Raw genomic sequence first — 24,345 nt, forward strand, 5'->3', positions numbered from 1 at the left:
TTTTGCTCCCTAGAGAGATGACATTAAAAATAAAAAAATTCCACTTTAATTTCCCTTGAAGTAACTTGGGAAATGATCATTCTGATTTAACCTTGGGCATTTTTAATTTTTGAATTTTTCTTTTTTTAAATAGACTACAACTTCCCCTGAAGGGAGCAGTAAACTAGTTGTCTGTAAATGGAGATTTACTTGGTCACCAGTTGTATGCAAGTGGGATTAGACTTTCATCATCATTTTTAGAGCATCATGGGTGTATGCACAGCACTGCACAAATGAAGAGCTGCGCCAGACAAATAACAGGTCGCCCATCCAAAAGGGCTTATATTAATTATGTTAATCCAGTAGAGACAGAGGAGTGTGATTAAACAGTCTCTACTGCCCGGGATTTGGCTGCTATCCAGCGGTAATCCTGCACAATCTGTATTTGAAGTGTGGGATTGTTAGAGGGATACTCTAACCATGTACCTGCAACACCAAAGCCAGAGACTTGGATAGATGACAGCATCCTTAGATGCAGGAGCAGTTCCTGGAGAGCAGCATCTCCAAAGACGAGCCCCAAGTCCCTCAGCTCAGCTCCTGCAGGGCAGCAGGTCTCTCCCTTGACGACTGCGAACCCAAGGACACCAGGGACTTGAAGTTAGATAGTAACTTTAATTAAACCCCAAAAGCCTCTTTAAGGAAGAGCAGAAGTAGACACAAGAAACAAACTTGGTGCTAAACCACAACACAAAGCTGTTTCCTACGCACCTGATACAGGACAAAGTCTCTTTCACAGGGGAGGAAGACTCAGCTGCACTGACCCTCCACGCAGACACCTGAGGTTAGACTTGGACTCCCTCTCCAGGAGAGAGGAAACTGTACAGGAGGCGGCTCATCCTCCTGCCACACAGAGGAGTCTATTGAATAATATCAATTTGTCACCTTTGAATGTCCCTTTTCTTGAGCCATAACACAACAGTTATGAAAACAACTGGCTGTAAAAGAATACCGATTCACATGGAGCCACATAGCCTAGGGCATCAATGGAGTCACAACGCACAGTCTCTACCAAGTCACACGTTCGTGACCAGCAGAAAAGACCACCCTTCAGGCAACTGAAGCCACGTTGTGCTACATTGGCAGGCTGCAACTAAGAAGCCTTTAACCTGGTTGGAGGCAATAAGCCTCGACAGTCAATACTGGACCTTCTACTCCTCTTCCTCTACCTTCCCACGGAGGGCCAGAGGTTACAAAGAACAGAAGGTGCAGACCCTGCAAAATCGGGCTTGTGACTGCTTTGTGCCACTTCCCCACCTTGCAGCAGTAACCCAGCTTCACCCCAGCAAAGCCTGCCAAGCACGCTCGCCGTCCCCAGAGGCGCAGAGGGCGGCATGTGGAGTGACACAGCAGGCTGCAGCCGTGACTCTGCTCCTGCCGTTTCAGCACAGCAAAAGGTTATCTCAGCGCCTGGCCCAGCTGGCAGGACACCCTCACCGCTGCTGTGAGGACCCTGCTGATACACTATCCACCTGCTGCAACCAGAGCCCAGCTTCTTTATTTGCTCTGTCTCTGGCAGGCTGTCTCCCGTCCAGACGCATCTCCCAGGGAAAGGGAGCAACAGCCTCAAGTCACTGGTAGTAGGCATGGGGAGCTCTGCCTACCCACTGAGCAACTTTTACCAGCCCACTGGAACCTAAACATCACCTTTGGCAAGAGGAAGGAGGCTGGCAGGAAAAGCAATGAATCATCTGCTGAACTTCTAACTTGTGACAGTGCAGCGGCCGGATCCAGCACCAAAGGCTGTAAGGAGCTGGACCAGATGCACATCTGGGACGTGAAATGGGAAAGGTCCTCTCCTAAACATCAAAATCCGTTTCTATGCTCACAACTGACAATGAAGCAAGATCTTAAATTTAAAGCGATCCATTTAAACAAACCCCATTCCTCTCTCTTGCATCCCTCTCAGGGAAAGAAAGCCTCCAGGTTACCGTGGAAGAAACAAGACACTCATAACAAAGCCTGAGGTCCCAACCCTCCTTCTCCCTGCTTTGCACAACAGAAAATAACAAGTGAGAAGGCAGGTCTGAGAAATGCTCTGTTGCCAAGCCTCCTGGACAGAAAACCTAGGTAGTAACTTGAACATACACACTCGCAGAAGACAGCAGGAACATGACTAAAAGCCACTTCTAAATTCTTAGTCTCATTTGTCAACTGAGACGCTACATACGGCAAGGCATTTCTCTGTCTCAGCATGGAAGATGTGACAGAAATCTGGTAGACAATGCACAGAAATGCTCCTCAGGCAGGAATCAAAAAGTCAATGCCTGGGAAGCACCTGGATAACATAAAGTGCAGATCACTGCTACAGAAGTCTGGCTTGCAATGTGTTCTTTCGTGCTAAGGCAGAAAAATCCCACTCACACAAGCGGGGAAGAACGTGCAAGTATAGCCATCCTAATACCAACTTTGTGGTGGATAAACTCAACGCAAACTGATAAAAAACCCAAACTTGGGGGTTTGCTGTACCTGTCATTCCCAGACCCTCAACTCAGAGGTGCTTTTTGATGTGCTGCCGACAGCTAATTTGTTCAAGGTTTGCATTTTGTTTGAAAAGCTCAACATCCCCAGCATGAAAAGCAACAATGTTTCCCTTGGGTCAGCAAAACAGGGTAAATGCAGCTTTTATTTTTCACCCTAACCCTAGATGGGGGAGGTATGGCTCATGCTCAGAGGCGCAAGTACTCTCAGCCACACGGCTGGGAATGAGTTTTGCTCTCTAGCTGTATAACATCATCCAATTCACAGTTGGAGGTTTTCCAGTTAATAAAACAGCCATATGGGGCATCAAAAAACAAAACCAAAAACTAAAAGCATTTCCTTCCTTTGCCACCTCCAGTCTCAAAAATTCCTCCAAAAAATGCCAGCCAAAAAGTAAAACAGCAGCCAGGGGTACTCCCGAAATTCAAAACCATCTTTTCTTTTCTTATGAGCTTTTTACTCAATGCAAGTGTTATCAGCACCTTTGATCAGTGTGCTATGAGAAGACGACAAACAACGAAGCGTTGTAGGCAGTAATTAGTGTCTTCAGTAAACACCAGCATCTCTTTGGGAACAAGGCTCCTAGCACACTTGCTTCCCCTCCTGACACCACCCACACCCACCATCAAAACACACTGTTTATTCACAAAACAAGCTTGCTTTGCATCCCGTGGTCTAGGAGGAGGCACACAGCAATGCCCTTGAGAATCACCCAACAATTGTGATCTAGAAAGGCAACATTTAGCCCAGATTCTATTTAGACACCTAATTCCCATGGTTATCGATTAAAATAAAAAGCCTGAATTTTAATAGAAATTAAAGAACCTTTTGATGCAAGGATCCAGGCTTCTGCAGACTTAATGGAGATGGCCCATTAGCATGTTTCTCCTATGTTGTCTCCCATCTTAACTGTAGTTGCTTCAGTAGCTGCCCACTCCAGCCTTAATATGCTGCTGCTCACCTCTACACTCCACCTCACTTTTGCAACATCCTTATTCTTGCCTTTGCTGAATGCAGGCTTTGCTCATACAGAATTTCCAAATCCTTACCCCACCCTAAGTCACCTCCAACAGCTCCCTAGTGCACTGTAGATTCAATTTCAAATTGCCTTCCTGGGCTGCAGTAAGCAGCAAGGACTTTCTCGAGCGTATCCTTCTCTGCTGCTACATCTCCTTGCTTGCCTCCTCCTTCTGCTCCTCCAGCTCAGCTCTAGAATTTACTGGCCCTCCAGGGCTAATAAAGCCCAAACTTGCTGATTTTAAGGCACAGAGTAAGTCTCATCTGTTTACTCAGACTTGGAATACCATAGGCCAGCGAGACTAATTTATTCAGAAAGCTTCGCTCGAGCTGCTCTAGTCTCCACATTACTACAGTTTTGGGGGTTGCAGGATGTGAGATGAACTCAAGGAGCTACACATGGGAGCATTTTATACAGTAACACTGGAGAGCAGCACAGCTTCATTTTCACTTCTCTTGTTTATCTGAAATTTTCACTTCAACAGGTCTTCCATGCATCAGCAAAACCCACTTAAGACTACATTTTTCACCTAATGGGATGGCCTGCCCTAATGTTTGCCATCTGCGCCAACCTGTGCCTTACACCCCCCAGCCCAGTTCACTTTCTCACTGGTCCAAGGAATTACCGGAGCACACCGATCAATGGTGGGATGTGGCAGCACCAGGGTGATGGCACGACTGCCATCTCTGGCAGCAACAAGATTTTTGACAGGCAGATGCCACTTCTAAGATATCTTCACTCCAGGAGTACAGTTTCTTGTACACCACCTTCATACGCTTTAAAGCCAAAATCCTAAGCATCCAGGAAAGAAAGTAACAAATTTTGGACTAACTAGGAGATGAGAAAAGCCACAGGAAACTCTGGAATTCGCTACCCTTTCTGTTGCGCAGGCCATAAGCATAAGTGAGCTTCAAGCTGGACAAGCCCAGGGCACACCTCCCCTGTGCTAGTGGCTCCTGGAAGCAGGTTATGGAGCAGCACAGAGTCTGACTGTCCTCAACCTGTTTATTGCACCTGACTGACCACTATGCGAAGACAGTGTTAGTCTCAGTCCAATCATCCAACTCTTGGAGACAAGTTAAACATAGTTGGCAGAAGTGGAGCAGGCTAGAGCTAGCAGACAAGAAGCCAGGCCCATTAACCCCTCTGACATTGAAAAGGAAGGAATGTCTGCACCCATGGAAGATACACAGTTTTGCAGGACTGCAGTGAAGTGTTTTAGGTCTCAGAACAATTGCAGGGCACTGGAGTCAGAATTCCTGGGGTCTATTCTCACCCTTCTAACCCTGGAGACACTGCTGGAGCAAGAGTATTTGTTTAATCCATGCTTAACTTGAGTTTTGCTACTTATAAATCAAGTACCTCCAGGATGCTAAGTACCTAATGAGGTGTGGTATCCATTTACAGAAGAGACCGTGTTGCCATTTGATACATAATTCTCATCAACGCAGGAAGGGAAGCAAGGTTTAGAGAGAAAGAAGTATATTATAACAGATCAGGTGGCAGCTGGGAAACAAAAAGTACATCTTTAAGTATGAATAGTCACACCGGTCAGAACAAGATCCCCCAAGCATGAACATGTGTGTTTTCCAGCTGCTTCAGCTGATCAAATAGGTGTTATCTCTCCCTACAAACCTCTTACCTTCTGGCACCTGTGTGAAACTCTTCACAGCTTACAGAGAACTACTGCAAATAGTTCGGTTTGCTGCAACACTGCTTCTTGCACAGTGTACAACACAGCGTGCTTGTCTACCATCAGTACCACAACAGCATGCTTTTACAGAGGACTCTAATGAAGACATGCATAGACATAAACCAAAAGTGCAGTAAAATACCTTTACGCTTGCATTGCAAGAATGTCAGTTTTTACATAAAATGTGGAAGGGGAATATTGCACACATCCTCCCCTTCACACACACAAAAACCACTGAGTGCCCAGAATGAACAGAAAGCTAAGAGGCAACCCTCAGCTGAGGGTAAAGTAAAGCATTAATCAATGCTCAAGACACCTTGGCAGCATGGCCAGGGTACTTCGTAGCTCACTTTCCTGCATGCCAAAGTTTCTAACTCTGCAGAGGGAAAGCTTTCTCTAACAAGTATTATTCTTTTGATGATCAGTCTGATTGAATTAGGACATCTATATGTTGTTAGCTGATGGCTAACAAGATAGAGGTGGTCTTTCATCACAAGGGTAATTGGTCTCTGTAGCAATGACTAATACAGCAAAATTGTCCCAGTTGTCTTTCTTTTCCTCGCCCTAATGTTATTTCTTTCCAACTCTAATAAGCAGTATCACTGTCTTGTACAAACAGCTACAGTGGGAATGGTTTGTCCAACACTGAGGATAGGAATGTACAGAAAACCGCAGGGAAAAGCGAGCTAAGCAGAGGGAAACAGCGAGGAAGGAATCGGTGCACAGTGCATCTTGCTCTTCTACCTGTTTGAACCCTTGAATTTCTGCTGTTGCTTTGATCTGCTGCCTTTGGCCAGGTCCTGCACCTTGTAATAGATGCAGTCTTGTTGAGCTGCAGCAAAGTGCTCTGAGGTATTAAGTCAAAGAGCAACGTGACATGTTGTTAACATCCATCCGAGAAACTATTTAAATCCTCACATTTTAATTGGTTAATAAAGGACCAAATTTGGATAGCCTCCTCCAGACAAATCCCTATTATTGAAATCAAAAGGGGACTTAGTGAGAGTAGGCCTCCCTCTAAGGAAAAGCCAAATACCTCATTAGCAGCACAGTTAATGAAATGGCTGTACCTTGGCACAAAGAAATCTGAGTACAGACTCTCCAAGTGCTTTCAAAAGAGCAAAGTTGGAAGGAGCAATTTAGGGACCAAACCCCAAACTTTGAGAAGGTAAAGCCAGAAGCATTTGTCCAAAGCCAAGGGGAATGCTCCTAGCTAAGTAACCCCAGACCAACCAAGCACAGGCCTTCTGCAGCCCCAAGCAGCGGCTGGAGGCAAAATGCTCATCCCTTCCCAGAGTCCACAGCCATGCAGATTGCCTCCACACTGCCCACACGTCAAAAAGCCTCGAAAAAGCCAAATCCTATATGTGAAAGAGCGACATCATTTTTGTCCCGTACCTTTTTCAGACAGAGCTTCTGAGATGCAGCTCATGGCCAATTTCATCCTTCTCAAGCTCCGTTCAGGTCCCTTACTCAGTATTTTCCCTGCGGCAGCAGAGCTGGTTTGGAAGACGCAGCTGACCGACAGCTGTGAAGTGACAGGTAGGTCAGTGGGGAAAACACCTTGGCACCAGCGCAGCGGCGGCTTTCCCGCCAGCAGAGCGGACAGGGCTCCGAAATAAGCAGGCAGACCTTTGGTAGGTTAAATCCCAGCACCAGGCCCCTGGTGACAAGCCTGCCAGACGAGAGGTTTCAGTTTGTCACAGAGCCCCTCCATACACTGCCTCCCCAACACACCACACCAGGGAAGGGCTCCCACTCCACTGGCTCTTCTAACGGCTTATAAGGTGACCAAGAAGCATGTCCAGGAATTTTATGTTTGTTTTGCAAGGTAACCACCACTTGTGGCCACACCTTTTCCTCCCGGCTGGTCCATCAGGGGTAATCAGATAGTTGGAGTTTGTGAGACTGCACTGATGTCTCCACAGCAGCTCTGCCCCAGGCCTCACAAAACAAGTACTATTGGGCCATCTCACACCTTTGATTCACGCCACAGTTGTTCCTCTGGTATGAATGCCATCAATTTTTAACTACACACCTTCATACACTGAACCTGTCACACTGGTCGGGCATCTGTTGGATATCTCATGGCAGTTACACACACAGCCTTGAGGAAAGTCTCATCCAGGGCTTGATCTGCCATCACTCCTTGATGTCCCTCACAGCCTCCGGAAAAAGCTCTTCCTGCCCCGTTCCCCACAGCCCTGAAGAAGCTCTGCTCTTTCAGCCGCTATGCTGGGGAGTGACCTGTGCACAGCAAAGCAGTCATGAAAAAAAACTTAACAGCAGCTTTGGCAGCTGAGCACTGCCAGGCCCCATGTGTCAACAGACCCATATGTTTGTGCCATGGCGCTGCTTGGGACTTCGCAAAGCCAAACACTTTCAGGAGGTTACTCAGATAGCACCTATCTGGCACTCAAAGGGTGTGAACATCAGCAAGCCCAGCACCCAGCTCAAACCTGCAGCAACCTCTCCAAAGCGCAAAAAGATCTGGTCAAGCACTGCACCCAGCAACAGAAGAGGCAGTTGTGAAAGACTGAAAGCAGGTGGTTTTGTAGGAGTTTTACCTTCTCCTATACACTCATATAAGCACCTTGTCCTGCAGATAACCAAGTACCAGCCAGCCAGAGGTGGGGAGGTGCGTACCTGGGCTGGCCAGCTTTCCCTGCAGCTCACAACACGGCAGCCATCGGTGGCCCAAGAGCAGTAGCGACAGGGGTCTGCAGCCCTGGTAGCATTGGGCAGGACATGTCTAACAGACTATACAATAAAGCAGTAACTACTTGCAACTTTCCGGCAGTGTTTATCTTTTAACACTACTTCAGGTCACTGCCCTTTTTTGTTGCAAGGTTACAATGGTACAGCAAAATTCATGAATGTTGTCTCTTGCTCACTTGGCTGAGGATGAGTGGGATAATCATTTCTGACAAGTCCTAAAATATCCTCCATACCAAATTCTTTGTTTCAATAGGAGAAGAGGACAACACAAGCCTCAGTATCAGGCAACAAGACTCTCACCACTGCTTTGAGGCCAGTGCCCTGATTTGCGCTGGTAAAAAAGCAGATCTTGTGCCTTGTCCCACCATGGTAAAGCACATGCCAAACACAGCTCCAAGTGTCCTCAGTGCCAGCCCATAAACTGGGACCAAACCATCTGGAGGCTCCTTATGTGCAATAAGTTGGGGAGTCCCAGTCAAATTCCCAGGAGAAGGGCCAAGACTGACAGCACAAGCCAGCTTGCTCCCACCTGCACCATCAAGGAGGTACAATATAGCCTTCAGCTCTTGACATGGGCAACTCAGCACCTTCCAATCTATTTAATTAATTTTGTGAACCTTAGGACTAATATTTACTGTCCGCTGCGTATCTGCCATTTAAATGACAAGGGCACCGCTTTCAAGAGGCTGCCCTAGGAATGAGGTACCTCACTAGGCTCTCCCAGATGATGACTGTTTTAAATATACTCTAGAAAGAAACCATCATGCTCAAAAAATGAAATTATTTTTACAAGACACCAGTCAGCAAATCCCATTTAAGGCAAAATCAGCTGCGGAGCGCACAGAGAGCACAGAGTAACATGGAAACAGCTCCCACTCTCAATACACTCTCACACAGTCATTTGTGCTGGACCCAAGCTTTATTTACTCAGCTCATAACAAAAAAAGCTATTAGCAGAAGGTTAAGGTAACTGGAGCAATTCCTGTAAAATAATGGAGCCCATAGCAGTTAGGACTTTGTGCACACATACATTTAATTGAATAAATAGATCCATTCAGCTACTGCCTTTCACAGCTCAGCCTTCCCGCCTGCAGTGGGGAAGGTTATTCCCATTAATTGATTATTGTTACTGCTCTAATACACCCTACACACTTGTTTATGTTTCCATTTAATTTTCCAGGATATTACCACTAGCTCTGTAAAAGGGGACATGTGTAACCACGGCAGCCCCGCTGACACACAGCAAATGAGAACACAGATCTCTCCCCAAAGGGAAGTAATTATAAAAGGCTGCACGTTATCAATGGATCAGTGGGTTAGGCCAACGTAGTTAATACCGGTATATCCGCAAGAAGCCATGCGATTTAATCTGATCACAGTTAGTCCACAGGGACGACAACCCAGTGAATCTGACGCAAAGACACCCTTCAATAATGAGCAGGCATCACAGCGCTCACACTGGCACCAGCACTCCTTTCAGTTCAGTGTTAATACTGTGTCTTTCTCAACCCCTTTGAGACTGTGGCAGAAAGGCTCTCCAAATCACCCACAGGAAGATGCATTTACCAAATAAAACGATTACAAACTTCTGTCAAGTCCTTGGGCTAAAAATATTACATACTTATAAAACTGCATATACTAGCTAGGAGAAAAGCCGTTCTTTGGAATAAGTGCTCATGCTCCACAAGTGCATGTGCCCACATGGAGGTGGACAAACTCACCAAGCTGCTCGTAGGTATTGAGTGCACACACAGAGGAAATACAACGAGTAGGAAGTCAGCTAAGATCCGCTATAAAAGACCTAGTAGAAGCAGGCTTTAAAAGGAAAAGCGTTAAGGAAAGCACAAGGCTGGCAGAGCCTTAAGTGGGTGAGCTCAGCAGCGTGTTCCAGCACGAAGGACTAATGTGAATAAAGTACTCATGATGTTTGCAGACCACAAATGAGCACACAAGGAAGGAGTATGGCCAAGCGGGAAAGGTTGTGAGGAGTGAAAGGGATAAGCAGCCAGGATGGGCAGAGCTATACAGACCTCTCAAGAGGGTCCTAAAGACCTTCCAATCAATACACATCAAAGGAGGGCCTCAAGAGGCTGGTGGTGTGGCCTGTATGCTGTAAACAATCAATTATTCCACTTGCTACGGTTTAGAAATGTAGGTTCAAACATACACTTCAAGAAATTTGGAAAGGGTAAGACTGAGCAAAATGCATTCATCCTCTGCCCAACAGATTTTTTAATCAGTTAGAGACAAAACTAGCAAGTCTACTGGAAATCTAAGTGAAATTCTTGAGGGGGGGGCGGGGGGGAGGGTAAAAAAAAAAAAAAAATCAATCACAGAATGAAAAAAATACTCCACAGAATTAGGAAGGGACAAAACCAATGCCCATTTCAACACATTTTTGCAGGTACCCAAGGTCCTCACTAACTTCACACAGAACCTACCACACTGCAGATACCAAGCTATGTCAAGGAGAGAATAGCTTTACAGCCTGAAAGCCAAACATGGGCAAAATTTGCTCTTACAGCTCCAAAATATTCAAGTTTCATAGATTTATGTGGTGTGTCCCCCGAAACAGAATTCTGAGAGCTTAAAAAAAAAAAAAGGGAGACATTTGCAATTATGAAAGGTGCTGTCACTGACTGCCATTCTGCAGTCCTTCAGATATAATAAGTTACATACAAGAATACTGGTTAGACAATGGGGGTACACCCTGAGGAGGGTTGGGGTTTTCAATTCTGATTTCTATGGCTTCTTCTTTAATGGCATTGAACACATTTTCGCTTTTGTTTATAAAATCAGATACCCCATTTCCTTTTTGAATTTTTTTTAGTATTTATTACATACATTAGGGTTTATCAGTATCAGATACACAGTAGATGAATGGTTTCAAAATTCAGAGCAACTGCTTAGCTTACCAACATAGAAATCCAAGTACTATTTCTTTGTATTACCACATACAAAACATTGACTCAAACTCTGATGATTTCAGCATCTTATGCTGATAACTTATTATTAACTCACTGCCTTAGATACTAACTCTCAGATTTAATTCTTGTCAGTCGAAAAAGTGTTTCTGCTCCTCCAAAACACAATGGCTGCTGACATTCTGACTGACGTAAGCTACCATAAGTGATTTTTCAAATGGACAAATTTATCCCTGCAGACAGCAAAATTTCAACTAGGGCATGTTTGTCTTCCTCGGCAGCAAATCTTGAGTTCGTGCTTAAAGCAAGCAAGAAAGCACCAGAAGCTAGAGTGAGCATTTCTCTGTGACTGTCATCACAAAACAAAAAGTGCTTCCACACATTCAATGCAAAATAACCCCACGCTGCTGCCAAGGTCAAAGTCAGCACTGACGATGCAGTGTCCTGTCCCCCTTACTGCATTAGTTTTACCTGGGCAGATTGGAAAGAGAGCACCATCCTGTCAAGTTTTCCTCTTACACCAAGTGTGACAGCTGGAACAACCATATGATAAACCAAAATACACACAGAAAAGGCCAGACAGAAGCCTGGGAGATGAAGCAGAAGAAAGCAGCTAAACAGGCATGTCCAGCAGTGCTAAGTTTTCTATTTCTCTGTTCCTCCATCCTGCCATGAAGCCGGCCAAGAACAGCTCCTTGCCCCTGAGCATGCTAAGGTCAGGCACACCCTTGTACCACCAATAACTCAGGAACACTCATCACTCCTCATCACTTACTCCTTGACTCAAGACTTGCCCCTTCTGGGATTTCCTTGAAGTCGTTCTTCACATTAGAGCAGCTTCTGCAAGTCAGCGAGGAGCCTGAAGTGGCAGGTCCTAAACGTGTAAGGTATGTGTCCTTCAAGTTAAACACTGAGACAGCTTCAGTAAACTTAAAGAGAACCTCTGCTGCATTAAAGATCAGCACAGCATTGTTGTGAATGAGCCACACAATCTGGCAGTGCTCCCTCCAACATCAATATCAATTTCCTCCATAAACAGGAGACAATAGCAGTAACTTCCTCTACATATCGCAGCCCTTAATTGTCCCAGATCAAATACTGGTTCCCGGAGGCTGTTCATTCTGCTCTATAGGTAACCACGTCCTAGCCAAGATGCAACAACTTTTATCAGCAAATGTTAAATGCTGCAGGAAGCCCAGAAGGCACATGTGGAGATTGCTAATAACATTAACCTACCACATCACTGCACTGGCTCTAACTGAACACGCAAACCACTGCTGAGACCAATGTGGGTACTCTGGTGACCAGAAAACACTTGCAAGCTCTTGCTCCTCTGAGAGGCAGCAAATCCATACAATCATTGTCAGATCAGTGGTTTTCCCCCTGTATCAGTTCCACCACACCTCTGATGCCCCTCCTAATGATGAGGTCTTTGTTGACTTCAACAGAACTCAGCAAGACCTAGCAGAAAAGAAACTACAGAAGAGGGAAATGTCAAATGAGTCATTAGCAGGTACAGAAAGGAACTGTGTTGTAAGTAGTCTTTAACAGACTTTCCTCCTTTAAAATAAATGATGCCACAAATGGAGGGAATCCCTTGACATTAGTGAAGTTGCAGCAATAGCGAGCCGTGCACAGTCTGCAGGAGTGAGAATTCCTCCACTCAAAGGAGTTACTTATGCCAAATGCCAATAAACACACAGGTAAAATTAACCTGCTTGTTTGGAAACCTCTAGATGGGAGTTCAGCTCTTAAGTACAAGTGCAGACCCAAGCAGAGAGAAGCAAGCAAACCCATCACCAAACCAGAAAATTCTCCCCAACTTCAAACAGCTAAGAAAATTCCTTTATTTTTTCATCTTTTGGCTGCTGTTGCCGACATTATCACCTTTGTGTTGAGCAGGCACCCAGATGCTGAAATAGGAGTAGAATGTGTATCATTAGCAGGAGCAGGCACGGTCCCACTATCTTTCTAATTGTTACAGCACAACTGTGTTTTCTTTTGAACTTCCTTTGGTGTGTACTTCCATGCGTGCATCTTTCTGATTTGATTTGCCCTCAGTTACCACAACACAGCCCTTTTTCCTAGGGCTGGTTACTACAGCAACAGAATCTGTTTGAGTTTGGTAGCAACACATTGCAGTCATCAAAAAATCTGCTATTAGCTCAAGAAACATGAAACTACATGTCAGCAGCCCATGCCATAGAGATATCTTCCCGTAATATCTCATCCCTGTCTCTCTAATTACAAAACTCTACAAATTCCCACCCTCCTTGGCAGAGCACAAGCCTGAGCAACCTCTGCCTTCAAAGGATGCATAACAGAGGTGCACTGCCCACCACCTCCTGCATGCCTATCACTGCAAAGAAACCACGAGCAGATTTGATGGACTCCACGGCTAGAAATATGTTATATTCCACAGATGCTATTACTTGAACTAGCTGTTAAAGCCGAAGTTTCACTTCAAATTCCATATGGTATCACATCTGCATTCTTCTGCACACACATATTACTAATACAAAAACAAGGTTTGGGGGATGTTCTTGTTTTGTTTTTTTTTGTTCTGTCTTTTTTAAACTAGAGGAGTATTCCTGTATTGGCATTCCACTGCAAAGAGACTGTATCAGATATTATATTCGGTTACTCCACTGAACTCTTGTATAACTCGGAAGGAATGAAAAAAAAAAAAACTCCTCAATGCACAGAGTTATTTCTATCTAATTTGCTGCCTTGGGACACAAGAGGGTTTTCACTGAAGCAGGTGAACAATTACTAGTACTTAGCTGTCAGGTGAGAGACTGCTTCTTCCCCTCCAGCTACAATACAGCCCAAATGCACCAATACAGCACACATACGTACTTGACATCAGCAATATACTAAAGACAGCACGGACTGGTCAATCTGATCACTTCTCAGCCGCAGCCAGCCATGACAGAAAGTGTGGCCAGACTATTACTGCTGTTATTAATTAGTTTCTATCCTGAAAGAACAACCTATGCCAGATTTGCTCCTAATTTAAACTAAGGGAACTTACCCAAAAATGTTTTATCCAGTCACACACAGTGTAGCCCCGACTGAATGAGCATGCTATTATGAGAAAGCAAGCTGATATAAATATAGCACAGTGACAGTATACACTCTGCAGTTATTTCCTCTGCAAAACAGAGGAGAATGAAGTGGGTAAGCTGCTCAGCCAGCTTTCTGCTAAGGCCACTGAAAATTGCATTGGTGACATCAACAAAAATAATCGGTTAAAAACCATTCGGAGCAAATAATACTCAAGCAACACTTTAAACTGAGGAATTTGACCATCAAGTATTCACAAACCTGGGAAGACACATACATTTCCACCAGCTTCCTCTCCATTTATATTCATTCACAGAATAATTTTTCCCAGTAATTTTTTCCTGTTACCATTTATATTCATTTTATGAAAGAGTCCAGAGCAAAGCCACAAAGGTGATTACGGGGGTGGAGCATCTCCCTTATGATGAAAGGCTGAGGGAGCTGGGTCTCTTTAGCTTGGAGGAGACCGAGGGGTGACCTCATTAACATTTATAAATACGTAAAGGGTGAGTGTCAGGAGGATGGAGCTGGGCTCTTCTTGGTGATGGCCAATGATAAGACAAGGGGCAACGGGTGCAAGCTGGAGCACAGGAGGTTCCACATAAACATAAGGAAAAACTTTTTCACTGTGAGGGTGACAGAGCACTGGAACAGGCTGCCCAGAGAGGTGGTGGAGTCTCCTTCTCTGGACACATTCAAAACCCACCTGGACATGTTCCTGTGTGATCTACTCTAGGTGGTCCTGCTCTGGCAGGGGGTTGGACTAGATGATCTTTCGAGGTCCCTTCCAACCCCTCACATTCTGTGATTCTGTGATTTTTACTAGGCAAGTTGATTGCAGGTTGACATAAGAATTAATCATCCCATATCTGAAAACCCACTTGTGATGGATAAGCTGGGACAGGGCAGATACTAAACTTCATTGTTGGTATGGCCGATTGGTTGAGTGTGCATGCACACGCATGCACTCTTCTGCAACCCGTAATTCATATGCAGAAATTCAGATTATGATTTTCATAGCTAAAGCCAGTAAAGCAAACAACCCCAAAATGCTTGTTTTTTTTTTTTGTTTTGGGGGTTTTTTTTTTGTTGTTGTTTTTGTTTTTAAACTCTACATGTAGAAAGGAACATGGTTAGAAGCATATGTCTGGGAGAAAAATAATGAACCAGCATATAGTAAGCAGAAATCATTTTCTGGCAGTATTTTCCCAACTGCAGTTGAACTGCCAACTTCAAAGAAGTTATTTTAGCATACAAGATGAATGTATCTTAGGAACAAAAAGAATCACTCTTCCTCTTCACACTCCTCTCATGCACCCTCCTCATTCCTGTTCTCAGACATGAAGCATTGCTTAAAAAATGCCCATGGAACAGACTGAAAGAAGTTGCTGCTTCTTTATATAGTTATTTATAATAGATAATCTTCGAATCACTCTTAATTCCAGCTCATCATTTATGGTGTTGGCAAAGTTGTGCCAGTGAATTTAGTCTCATTTTTCACCTTCGGGTTGTACAGTATCTTGTATTTTATATATCATCCTGCTTTATCCAGTGGATCCCTCACAAGCGCTTATGGAACCAAGTGAAGGTGAATAATGATCCAAGGACAAAGCTAAATGCTGAAATACTATGATTTTATGGCCAGTTACGGGAAAACATGGACACACTTTCAATAGGCAGAAGAACCTCTTTAAGCAAAGTAGCAATACATCCAGGAATGCTATAGCATGCTATAGAGTTAGTCTTTCCAACAGGCCTCTGCACTATCCCAGTACACTGAACACCATTCAGAAAGTCTGTGGGACTCAGCTTTGCTGTCTGTGGTCATACCCGAGCCGTGTTCAGTTACGCATGGGAGCTTGATAAAAATGTCTTTGCAAATAAAAAAAAAAAAACCAACCCAAAACCCACTAATGGTATCATGCATTCAGTTGAAAGTCACGTCAAGACAGGGATGATGGGACAAGTGCACAGAGTTCTGCTTACTAGAAACTATACTAACAATTGCAGAAGGATCACATTTATTGCAGCACACACTTCACTGATTTATTGCTTTGGAGTCATTTATCTAGTGACAAGTCCTGCAAAAAGAAGAATGAGCCAAGCTGGTAAGTTTTTTCAGAGAACACCACCACCCACAACATCTTTAAACCTGCTGGAGAAGGTCCTACTGCTGAAACCCATAAGCACTTTACCCCAATAACAGAGATGTTTCACTGGGTAACTGAAACCAACTTTCATATCTTAACTATCTGGAAGAATTTTGCAACATGTTCACCAGACTCATGAGTTCTACTTCAGGCTCACCGTATCTCAAAATAGACCTCACCAGCTTCTGCACCCCATTCTGTTACAGGGATCACACTATCTGAGGTCCTGCCACAGCATGCTGGGTCACAGCACCTACTCCACAACAGGTACTGCCTTGCTAAAATGTGATGGTGGTAGTGACAAGACATGTGTCTCCTTTCAGTCTTCTCGATCAGTCCTTTCAATGATCACTCAGACACAGACAAATGCTTCTGAACAAGAAGGGAACTAGGGTATCTTGGGGGGCGGGGGGGGGGGGGAATCATCATCATCACATATGCCACTTGGAAATTCTTCAGCTAAAACTCAACCGTAAGCCACCAATACCAGAATTTAAGGCAATCTGGGCAAACACAATAGAACGAGTGAGCATCCTCCTAATCATCCAGTAATAATCACCATGGCTGTCAGCCTTTACATTGCTACAATACAAGCAAGTACCACCGTGTTTCCCTGCTGCTTACAATTGCTTGGTGTAGAGACCCATGCCAAGTTACCTTCACAAGCACAGAAGCACACGGAGAAGAGGCCTCAAGGCATCCCTCCCGCTGGCATCAAACAAGAGCAAGATGCCAGCCCGCAAAGAAAGTCTTCAATGAGAAGTTCAGAGAGCCTTACCTATGTACAGGGAGGAATCTTTCCGCCTCACGTGGTCATCAATATAGGAAACTCCCAGGGGCTGGACAGGGGTAGCACCAATGCCCAGGAGGACCTGTGCTCCAATGAGCAGCAAGTACATCATGTTCGTAGCAGTCCTATTCCTGCAGATAAGGTCTGGGTCTGGTCCCTCATCGCTGGTGGACCCATTGGCAGCACACACATCCCTCCCTTCAGCACCCCAGCGTATTTCTCCCGATTCATACTCGTACTGGTGGGTCAGAAATTCAGGCAACGCGGAAAGCAGGGCACCCAAGGCCATTACTATCCCTCCACATCCTATCAAGCGTGGCCGGTGTCCTCGGGCTCCGAAGTAGCTCACAAAGAGGATGAGGGCCAGGTTGCCAATCTCGAAGCTGCTGGCAATGACGCCCACGTCAGCACTCTGAAGGTTGAATCGCCGCTCCAAGGTGGTTAAAACACTCACCTACAACAGAGAAATCCAGAGAAAATTATGGAAAGGGAGTATGACCTGCCTTCTGTCTTCCCCATGTGTCCTGCTAAAGCGTAAGCTTCCTTGACTTTCCCTTGGAGCTAAAAACATACACATCAAGGGCATCTAAATCGCAATACAGTAGTAGTTGACCTCCAAGCATGATCTGACTATTCAAATACAGCCACATCACAACGTCCTAATACCAAGTGACATTTCACAGCCTACCACCTGTTTGAGCACATGTTCATTTCCAAATTCCTGAGTACATCAATGTAGATTTTGGGTGCCTGCAAAGACCCATGACTTCATGATTGGTTAGCCTCTCTTTGGGCTCCCTTTCTATTTGAACAAACAGCATTCACGTTGCAAACACTGTCCCACAGAACCAAGGCACAGACCACACCAAACCTCACATCATACCGGGCACCTAGTCTTTCTCTTGGAATGAATTGTACTTAGCGAGCAGCAGAAAACCTTGCAGTTACTTGGCTCGCACACCAGCACAAGGCCATCAAGTCAGTCAGAGACAGTGATGCACAAATAGGCAATTTGGCTGGCACAGAAAGCTTCTATTAAAGTATATAAATAAAATCCCGATCAAAGGGTTTAAACTGTTTGTGGATTAGTTAATGACTGGGATCGTCACTTACAGAATATTTTTGAGAAGACAGGCCAATTAAGATTTACACACAAGATTTAAATCCACCACAAATAATGGAAGATTTAACAAACAGTGGTTATTTAACACTAAGAAGAGACAAGCACGTGAATAGTCTTCAAATATTTAACATTGCTGTGAAAAGAAGTCACCAGTTCTTTGTACACAAAATTGGCAGGACAAGAAGTGACAGGTTTAAACTGCAGCAGAGATGATTCAGGTTAAATTCAAGGTGGGGAGAAACCAGACTTTTACTGGTAGGGATTGTGAAGCACTGAAATACGCTGCCTGGAGAGGCTGCAGAGAGCATAGACCAGCATCTGTCAGAAAAGACACAGGTATGACTGATCTTGCCATAGGGCAGGAAAATGAACCAGATCATCTCTTGAGAGCTGTTCCAGTCTCGATTACACGGTGCAATGAAACACAATGCGGATTCTCTGCAACAGTCATAGCACTGATCAGAGTATGAAGATGAAACATTAGGCACCTCACTTGCTGTTATCCCTGCTCAAGGGAGAAAACTCAGCACATTCTCATGTCTATAGCAATGTCCCCCTTACACAGGAAAAAAAAAGTAACAAAAGAAATCTTGAACATGTCACAAAAATGCCAAAAACTTACCTTGAATAAAAGTCTATCTTGTTTTTCAGATTGCAAAAGATGAAGATATTTAAGGTTGTCCTAAAACAGGCAGGTTTCTCTATTCAAAAAAAAAAAGTGATAAAGACCTCGGAGCAGAAGGTAGCCTCTGGATAGAATAAAAATAGCTTCCCACTGTAGGCACTGAAAATCTTTGCTGATAAACCTCACCAAGCAGGAGCCAGTCTGACCGACTTTGAAGTATTCTGACAGCAGCTCTTCTCTGGGGGCAGTTAGCCTCTGTTAGGGTACACCAGGGCACAGTTGGACAAAGACAGCCCCATGGGCAACAAAACGGAAAAATGGAAACAACCCACTTCTGCTGTTTTGCATAACCAAACCTGACCCTGATAAGTGTCCAAGTCAGATCTCCAAAATGGGACTGTTTTAATGATTTCTGAAAACTCACCCTTCACCCTGACAGGCAGTTATCATTTTATACTACTACTGTAATCCTCCCCCGCTAAAGAGCCAAGAACTGAACAAGGCAAAACAAGCCCGAAACTAAAAATGAAACCCAATGACTGAAGGTAATGCAATAGCAATAATTCTTCCCCACGCCAAAGCCAAGTGAAGATGTGCATGTCAGAAGGAGAGGAGATCACCACTTCATCTGAAACACCGAGTGCAGGTACCTGTTGGGATGAAGTGTGAAGCTCTGCCCTCACTCCAGCGACCTCGGCCACACTTCTCGGCGAGCAGTGCTTGAGCACACATCTAACAGCAACACTGCTGTTCCTAAACCTCCACGGGAGCCAGGGCGACAGAGCTGAGCTGATGGGGACAGACACTGCTATAAAACACTACACTGGTATTTTCAAAGCAAGGCACACCAAGGCAGAGGGACACGGACAACATCCCATTGCCCCAGGCAGCCCCACCAGGCACTCATGCGACAGAGCTACATTTATCATCCACAACACATGACTGGTTTTATAGCAAGGTGTGATCTAATGGGGCAGGTGTAGTCAGTCTGGTAGGACTCCAGACTTCAACACCACACAGCAAACATCAACATCCAAGTGATGCAAAGCCCCTGCTATAGGTGCCCTCCTTCATGCTACCAACTCCAGCACTTCCCTAGAGAAACTCAGCTACAGTTAAGGTCCCATGAACGCCAATTTTGGGAGAACGGGGAATCTCTCCAAGAGAAGTATATAACGCTGAGCATGCAAAATCACGTCTATGGTGCTCAGTTCTGAGCTGTACCTAGATAGAAATTCCTAATTACTCATTACAGCTGTGTAAACTGAGGCATAGACAGCCAAATACTAATGAGACAAGTACAGTCAACAAAATTAATTTGTGATGGAATAACACAGGCTGGAAGAGTGAAAACCAACAGAAGTGATTTCCCAAGGCCAATTGGTATTGGCTAGCTTTGGAAGTCTCTCCCACATTTTAGGCTTTTACCATACATACACACATACAAGTGACTAGAAAGCAGGATGGTATTTAGAAACACTTGGCTGCCACACCTTACAAGGGTCAGATTTTGAACAGATGGATTTCAGATAAAAACCTGCACTATTTCTAAGTGCAGTTCACAGTGACAGGGCCAGTAATTGGTGACAAACCTGGGAACTAAAACCAGAAGTCCAAATTCTCATTCTGCTCTTACTTCAGGGCAACTTCAGTCATTCTTTTCCCTTTTACAAAAGCTAAACCACTCACAACAGGGAAACAGAGTCTCACCACCCCCTAACAGTTTCTTGCTTTGCTTTGGTGAAGAGACTGAAACAAGAGCAGAAGGAGAGGACATAAAGCAAACTTCAACCCTCCAGATAAAAGCTGGCAGGAGCTCTCCTTATTCCTCTGGCTGGACCACCCTGCATTTCCCAGCCTGCTCCTTCTGGCTGTAGCACTGCCACCTAATGCTACAGCTCTGTCTTTATTAAGTGGGTACAGGGTGCAGGGAGGGTCACAATGAAAGAACAAAACCACCACATCAGCCTCGAGCATCCAGAGGAAAACAGCATCCAAGTACAAAGCACTGAGACCAGCATCAGCAGCGTAGCCTCCAAAACATTGACAGTCACGGGGGCTGGGGGGGGGGGGGGGGGGAAATCCCAAAATAAAAACAGAGCTGGGTAATAAACCATCAACATGGAGATTTTTAGCCAGAGAACACCAGAACACAACTGCATTACAACCAGGGTGGCTGTAGCCCAGATAGCACAGCCCAAATTCTTGCTTTGACATTGGCTGTGACCTTAAATACACAGGCCGACTACAAAATCAGCATTAGTACAGCAGAGATGTTACCTGCATTTATTCAAAACAAACCTCTGCCCACGGGTAGCTTCATTCTCCCACCCTCCTCTATACCCCACCTTTTCAGGGCTTCCTGCCCATACATCCTTCCATGACCTTGCTCCCCAGCAGATAAGTCATCACCGCTCTTAAGACACTGCCTATTTATCAAGAGTTACATAAAATGTTGCAAAAGACACAACAGGTCCCTGTAAAATACTGACGTCATCTGAAAAGGCTGCAAAGATTATAAAGAGTCCCTGCATGCTGAAACCAGGTTGGGCATTCAAGAGTGCAGCCCCTGTGGGGACTCGGGGAACAGAGTGGTGCAGCAGCAGAGCGGCTTCGGATGGACAACCTCCTGCAACACACAGTGGGAAACACCAGGAGCCCACATTATTAGCTGTGAAGCAGCTATTTTCTGGCTCCTGTCAATTTACACAGATGTTTTGCCAGGGCTGGAAAGAATAGATGAAGAGGATATTCAGTTAAAAAAGCTTCTAACCGAAGATGAAAACAGTTCCCAGGAAGCTATTACAACATTCAGTAGAACTCATGCAGACAAGATAGCTACGAGACATGCAGTTTGACCCCAACAAGTTCGCAGTGTGAAACCACCCACTGGACCAGACAAGTCCAGACAAGGCATGGACAGGACAGAGGCAGAAACAGTGTTGTAATCATAGCAAATGCCAGCGCCCACGATGCTGGGAACAGCACTGAAGGTACAGCTTCATATGGTTATGCACCTGTGCTAAAGACAGCTGTACCTTGCCAGCTGCTCTTACATCCTCATGTCTGTCCTGCAGATCAGTCCTCAGCAGGTCACTGAGGTTCTGATCAGCAAAGTACTTTAGCTATGGCACTGTACACAGCCCTCATCATGCCAACCTCATTGCCTTTTTCCATGTTTCAAGGCCTCCACCACCCCCTTTGGCAGGAACTCCATCCTCTGTCTCCAGTGAGATTCCTATTTCACCCACTCCAAACACCTCCCACCTGGTGTTTAAGAGCAGTTTCACTAAGATTTAGCTCTGGCATTAGAGAGGTCAACAGGACTGTGCAGAGGTGAACATTAGGAGGTCAACAGAAACTCCACAAGTCCATGCTCCATCAGACTAAGTCTACACTAGGATCAGTCAACTGGACCACCATAAACTAAAACTGGTTGGGCATCTCCACACCTTGCTCACACAGAAAGCAGGCTTGGGATTTAGAAAGATCATGTAACCCAGCCTTCTGCCCTTCTGTGAACACACTACCTAACATACAATAACACAAAGTAATTAAAACTTAAATCATGCTTGCACTATCTCCTCTTCTTACAGAGCCATTGAAGTCTACACACACCCATCATCTCAGATGATTTCGAAGACTAACCTCAAAATGACCTGGGTTAAAGGGGCCTCTGAAGTCCCTAAAACACTCTTCAATGATTGAAAGAGGAAAAAGATCTCACATAATGCACACAGTGATAAATGACTCACATCAAAAAAAAAAAGAAAATAAATCAATCACTACCTCAAAATTTTGCAGCCAAAGCAACTTATACTGCAACCCCTATAACTAAACCCAGGAAAGCTTTTGCCATGCCATTCTGGACTTATTTCAATAATACGTGCTCACATTCATCATTCCTGTCCACCCCAAATCTATAATCTTGGCATTTCTGAAATAAGGTAAATCTGTTCTCTCTATAGGCTGTTTATTTTATATTAACGTTCAGCAAAAATGCAATCCACAAATCTGCTTCACACTATTGCCCCACTTTATCACTAAGAAATGAACTGAAGGCTGGGGGCACCATTATGGAGTCAGAAACACAGGGCATCGAAAATGAATATCATATTGTTCGCATCTCCAATGATCAAGTCATATTCACCCACAGAGTCTACAGATAAGTCCATTGTATTAATAATACAGGGTTATATATAGAAAACTTTATGCCTGAAGGGCCTTTTTAAAAGGCTTCTTTTTAATGTAAAATACATTTTCTCAGTTATGTAGTAAGAGATTGTACTTGAAGAGACATGTCTGCAGTGCTACAGGGTGTAAAATAATTGCCTGGCAACTACTTTCCCAAAGGAAAACAAATGCAAACCGTCTCCCACAGTCTCCATTACAGAGCCAGGAAACACAAGATTCCTCGAAGAGTCAAAATGACCATCCCAGAAGCAAAGCGGCTGCTTCCACATGCCTCCAACCCCCTTCTTCAGATGTCACCTCATCCTTTCTTCAGCAGCCAGGCAGGATGGGGCGAAGGGCATCCCATAGTTGGAGGCAAGCTCTCTTTCCCACAGAGCTGGTACCCATGGGCTCAGCCCCCCTCGCCACCCACCCTCCCAGCTGACAGCACAGCCACCAGACTCAGGCTTCAAGCCCAAGGGAATGATGCTGATCCTCTGCTCTGATATTTTTCTGCTCCACAGTTCCAGTGTTGAGATGATCACTTGTGGTTGAGCCCAATTTTTTAAAATGCAGACAATTTCCTTGGCATTTTGCCCACTCTTTGCCCAGCCCCAGGCATCAGCATTCCTTGCTGCTCCCCACCCCGCTGAAACAGCGAGGGCATCAGGACCTCCTATCTCAGGCTGCTGATCGTTTGTTTCAACACCATTCCCAGTCCAATAAAGTCAGTGGAAACTTAAAAGATGTTCTCACCGCAGATACCAACACCCGTGCTGGCTTTGGGCACAGGAACATAAGGGAAAGTAAAAAAGGGTGGCGATACTAACACACCCAAGCTGGCTCTGCTCAAGGTCTGGAAATCATCTCTGCATAGAAATTTGCATTCACATGACAGCGATAATAGACACCGCAGCTGAACCACTGCTGAGAAGTAGGGTGTTATTAGCTTGGCTGTTGCTGCATGTGCCTATGCTGTTTCTAGGCCAGCACTGGAAAAATCTGCAAGTTACTGTAATGGTGCCACAAGGAGTTTGCAGCTTGGATCTGTGCGTCACTGGTGTGAAAAATTCATTTTATATTCTAGCGGCCAGCTCCGAGATTACTGACACGGTCCAAATTAAGCACACATTCAAGGTCAGGATTTTCAGGGGCCTCAGTAGAAAGGGTATTACACCATGCAGCAAGGGAAACAGCACACCGCACTCCTGGTCGAGGCAAGACACGTGTTTTTGGCAACCCCTCCTCTCTGGCACCACGCAGAAAACTTTTCTGCTATTGCTCGTACCCCACTGTGCATCTCCTCCCCATATTGCAGCAGTTGCAGCATCCTGTGCCACTTGCCCTCAGCCAACGCAGGGCACAAAGCAAGTGTACCCGGGTAGCCCTTCGCTGGGTTACGCAGCTATGCCACAAACATAGCAATGCTACGTGCTGTTGCACACTGCAAACAGCAAAGAGCACTCGGCACCCACAGAAGATATCCTGTTTGGTCAGGAGATGATGCACCAGTGCAAAGCCACAGATTGTTTCCAAATAGCTTAAAAC

At 45.0% G+C, this 24,345-nt stretch overlaps 1 protein-coding gene across 1 annotated transcript in view; it reads right to left on the reverse strand.

The window, feature by feature from the left end:
- The window catches only part of SLCO3A1 (solute carrier organic anion transporter family member 3A1), a 140,487-nt gene that overhangs the window by 98,597 nt on the left and 17,545 nt on the right, over window positions 1-24,345 (reverse strand). The window contains exon 2 of the mRNA XM_086471681.1: window positions 16,865-17,330. Within this exon, the coding sequence (XP_086327807.1) occupies window positions 16,865-17,330 (466 nt within the window). The remainder of the gene's footprint in view (window positions 1-16,864; window positions 17,331-24,345) is intronic.

The sequence above is a fragment of the Leptosomus discolor genome, chromosome 11 (assembly GCF_034619465.1).
Source record: "Leptosomus discolor isolate bLepDis1 chromosome 11, bLepDis1.hap2, whole genome shotgun sequence".
NCBI lineage: Eukaryota > Metazoa > Chordata > Aves > Leptosomiformes > Leptosomidae > Leptosomus > Leptosomus discolor.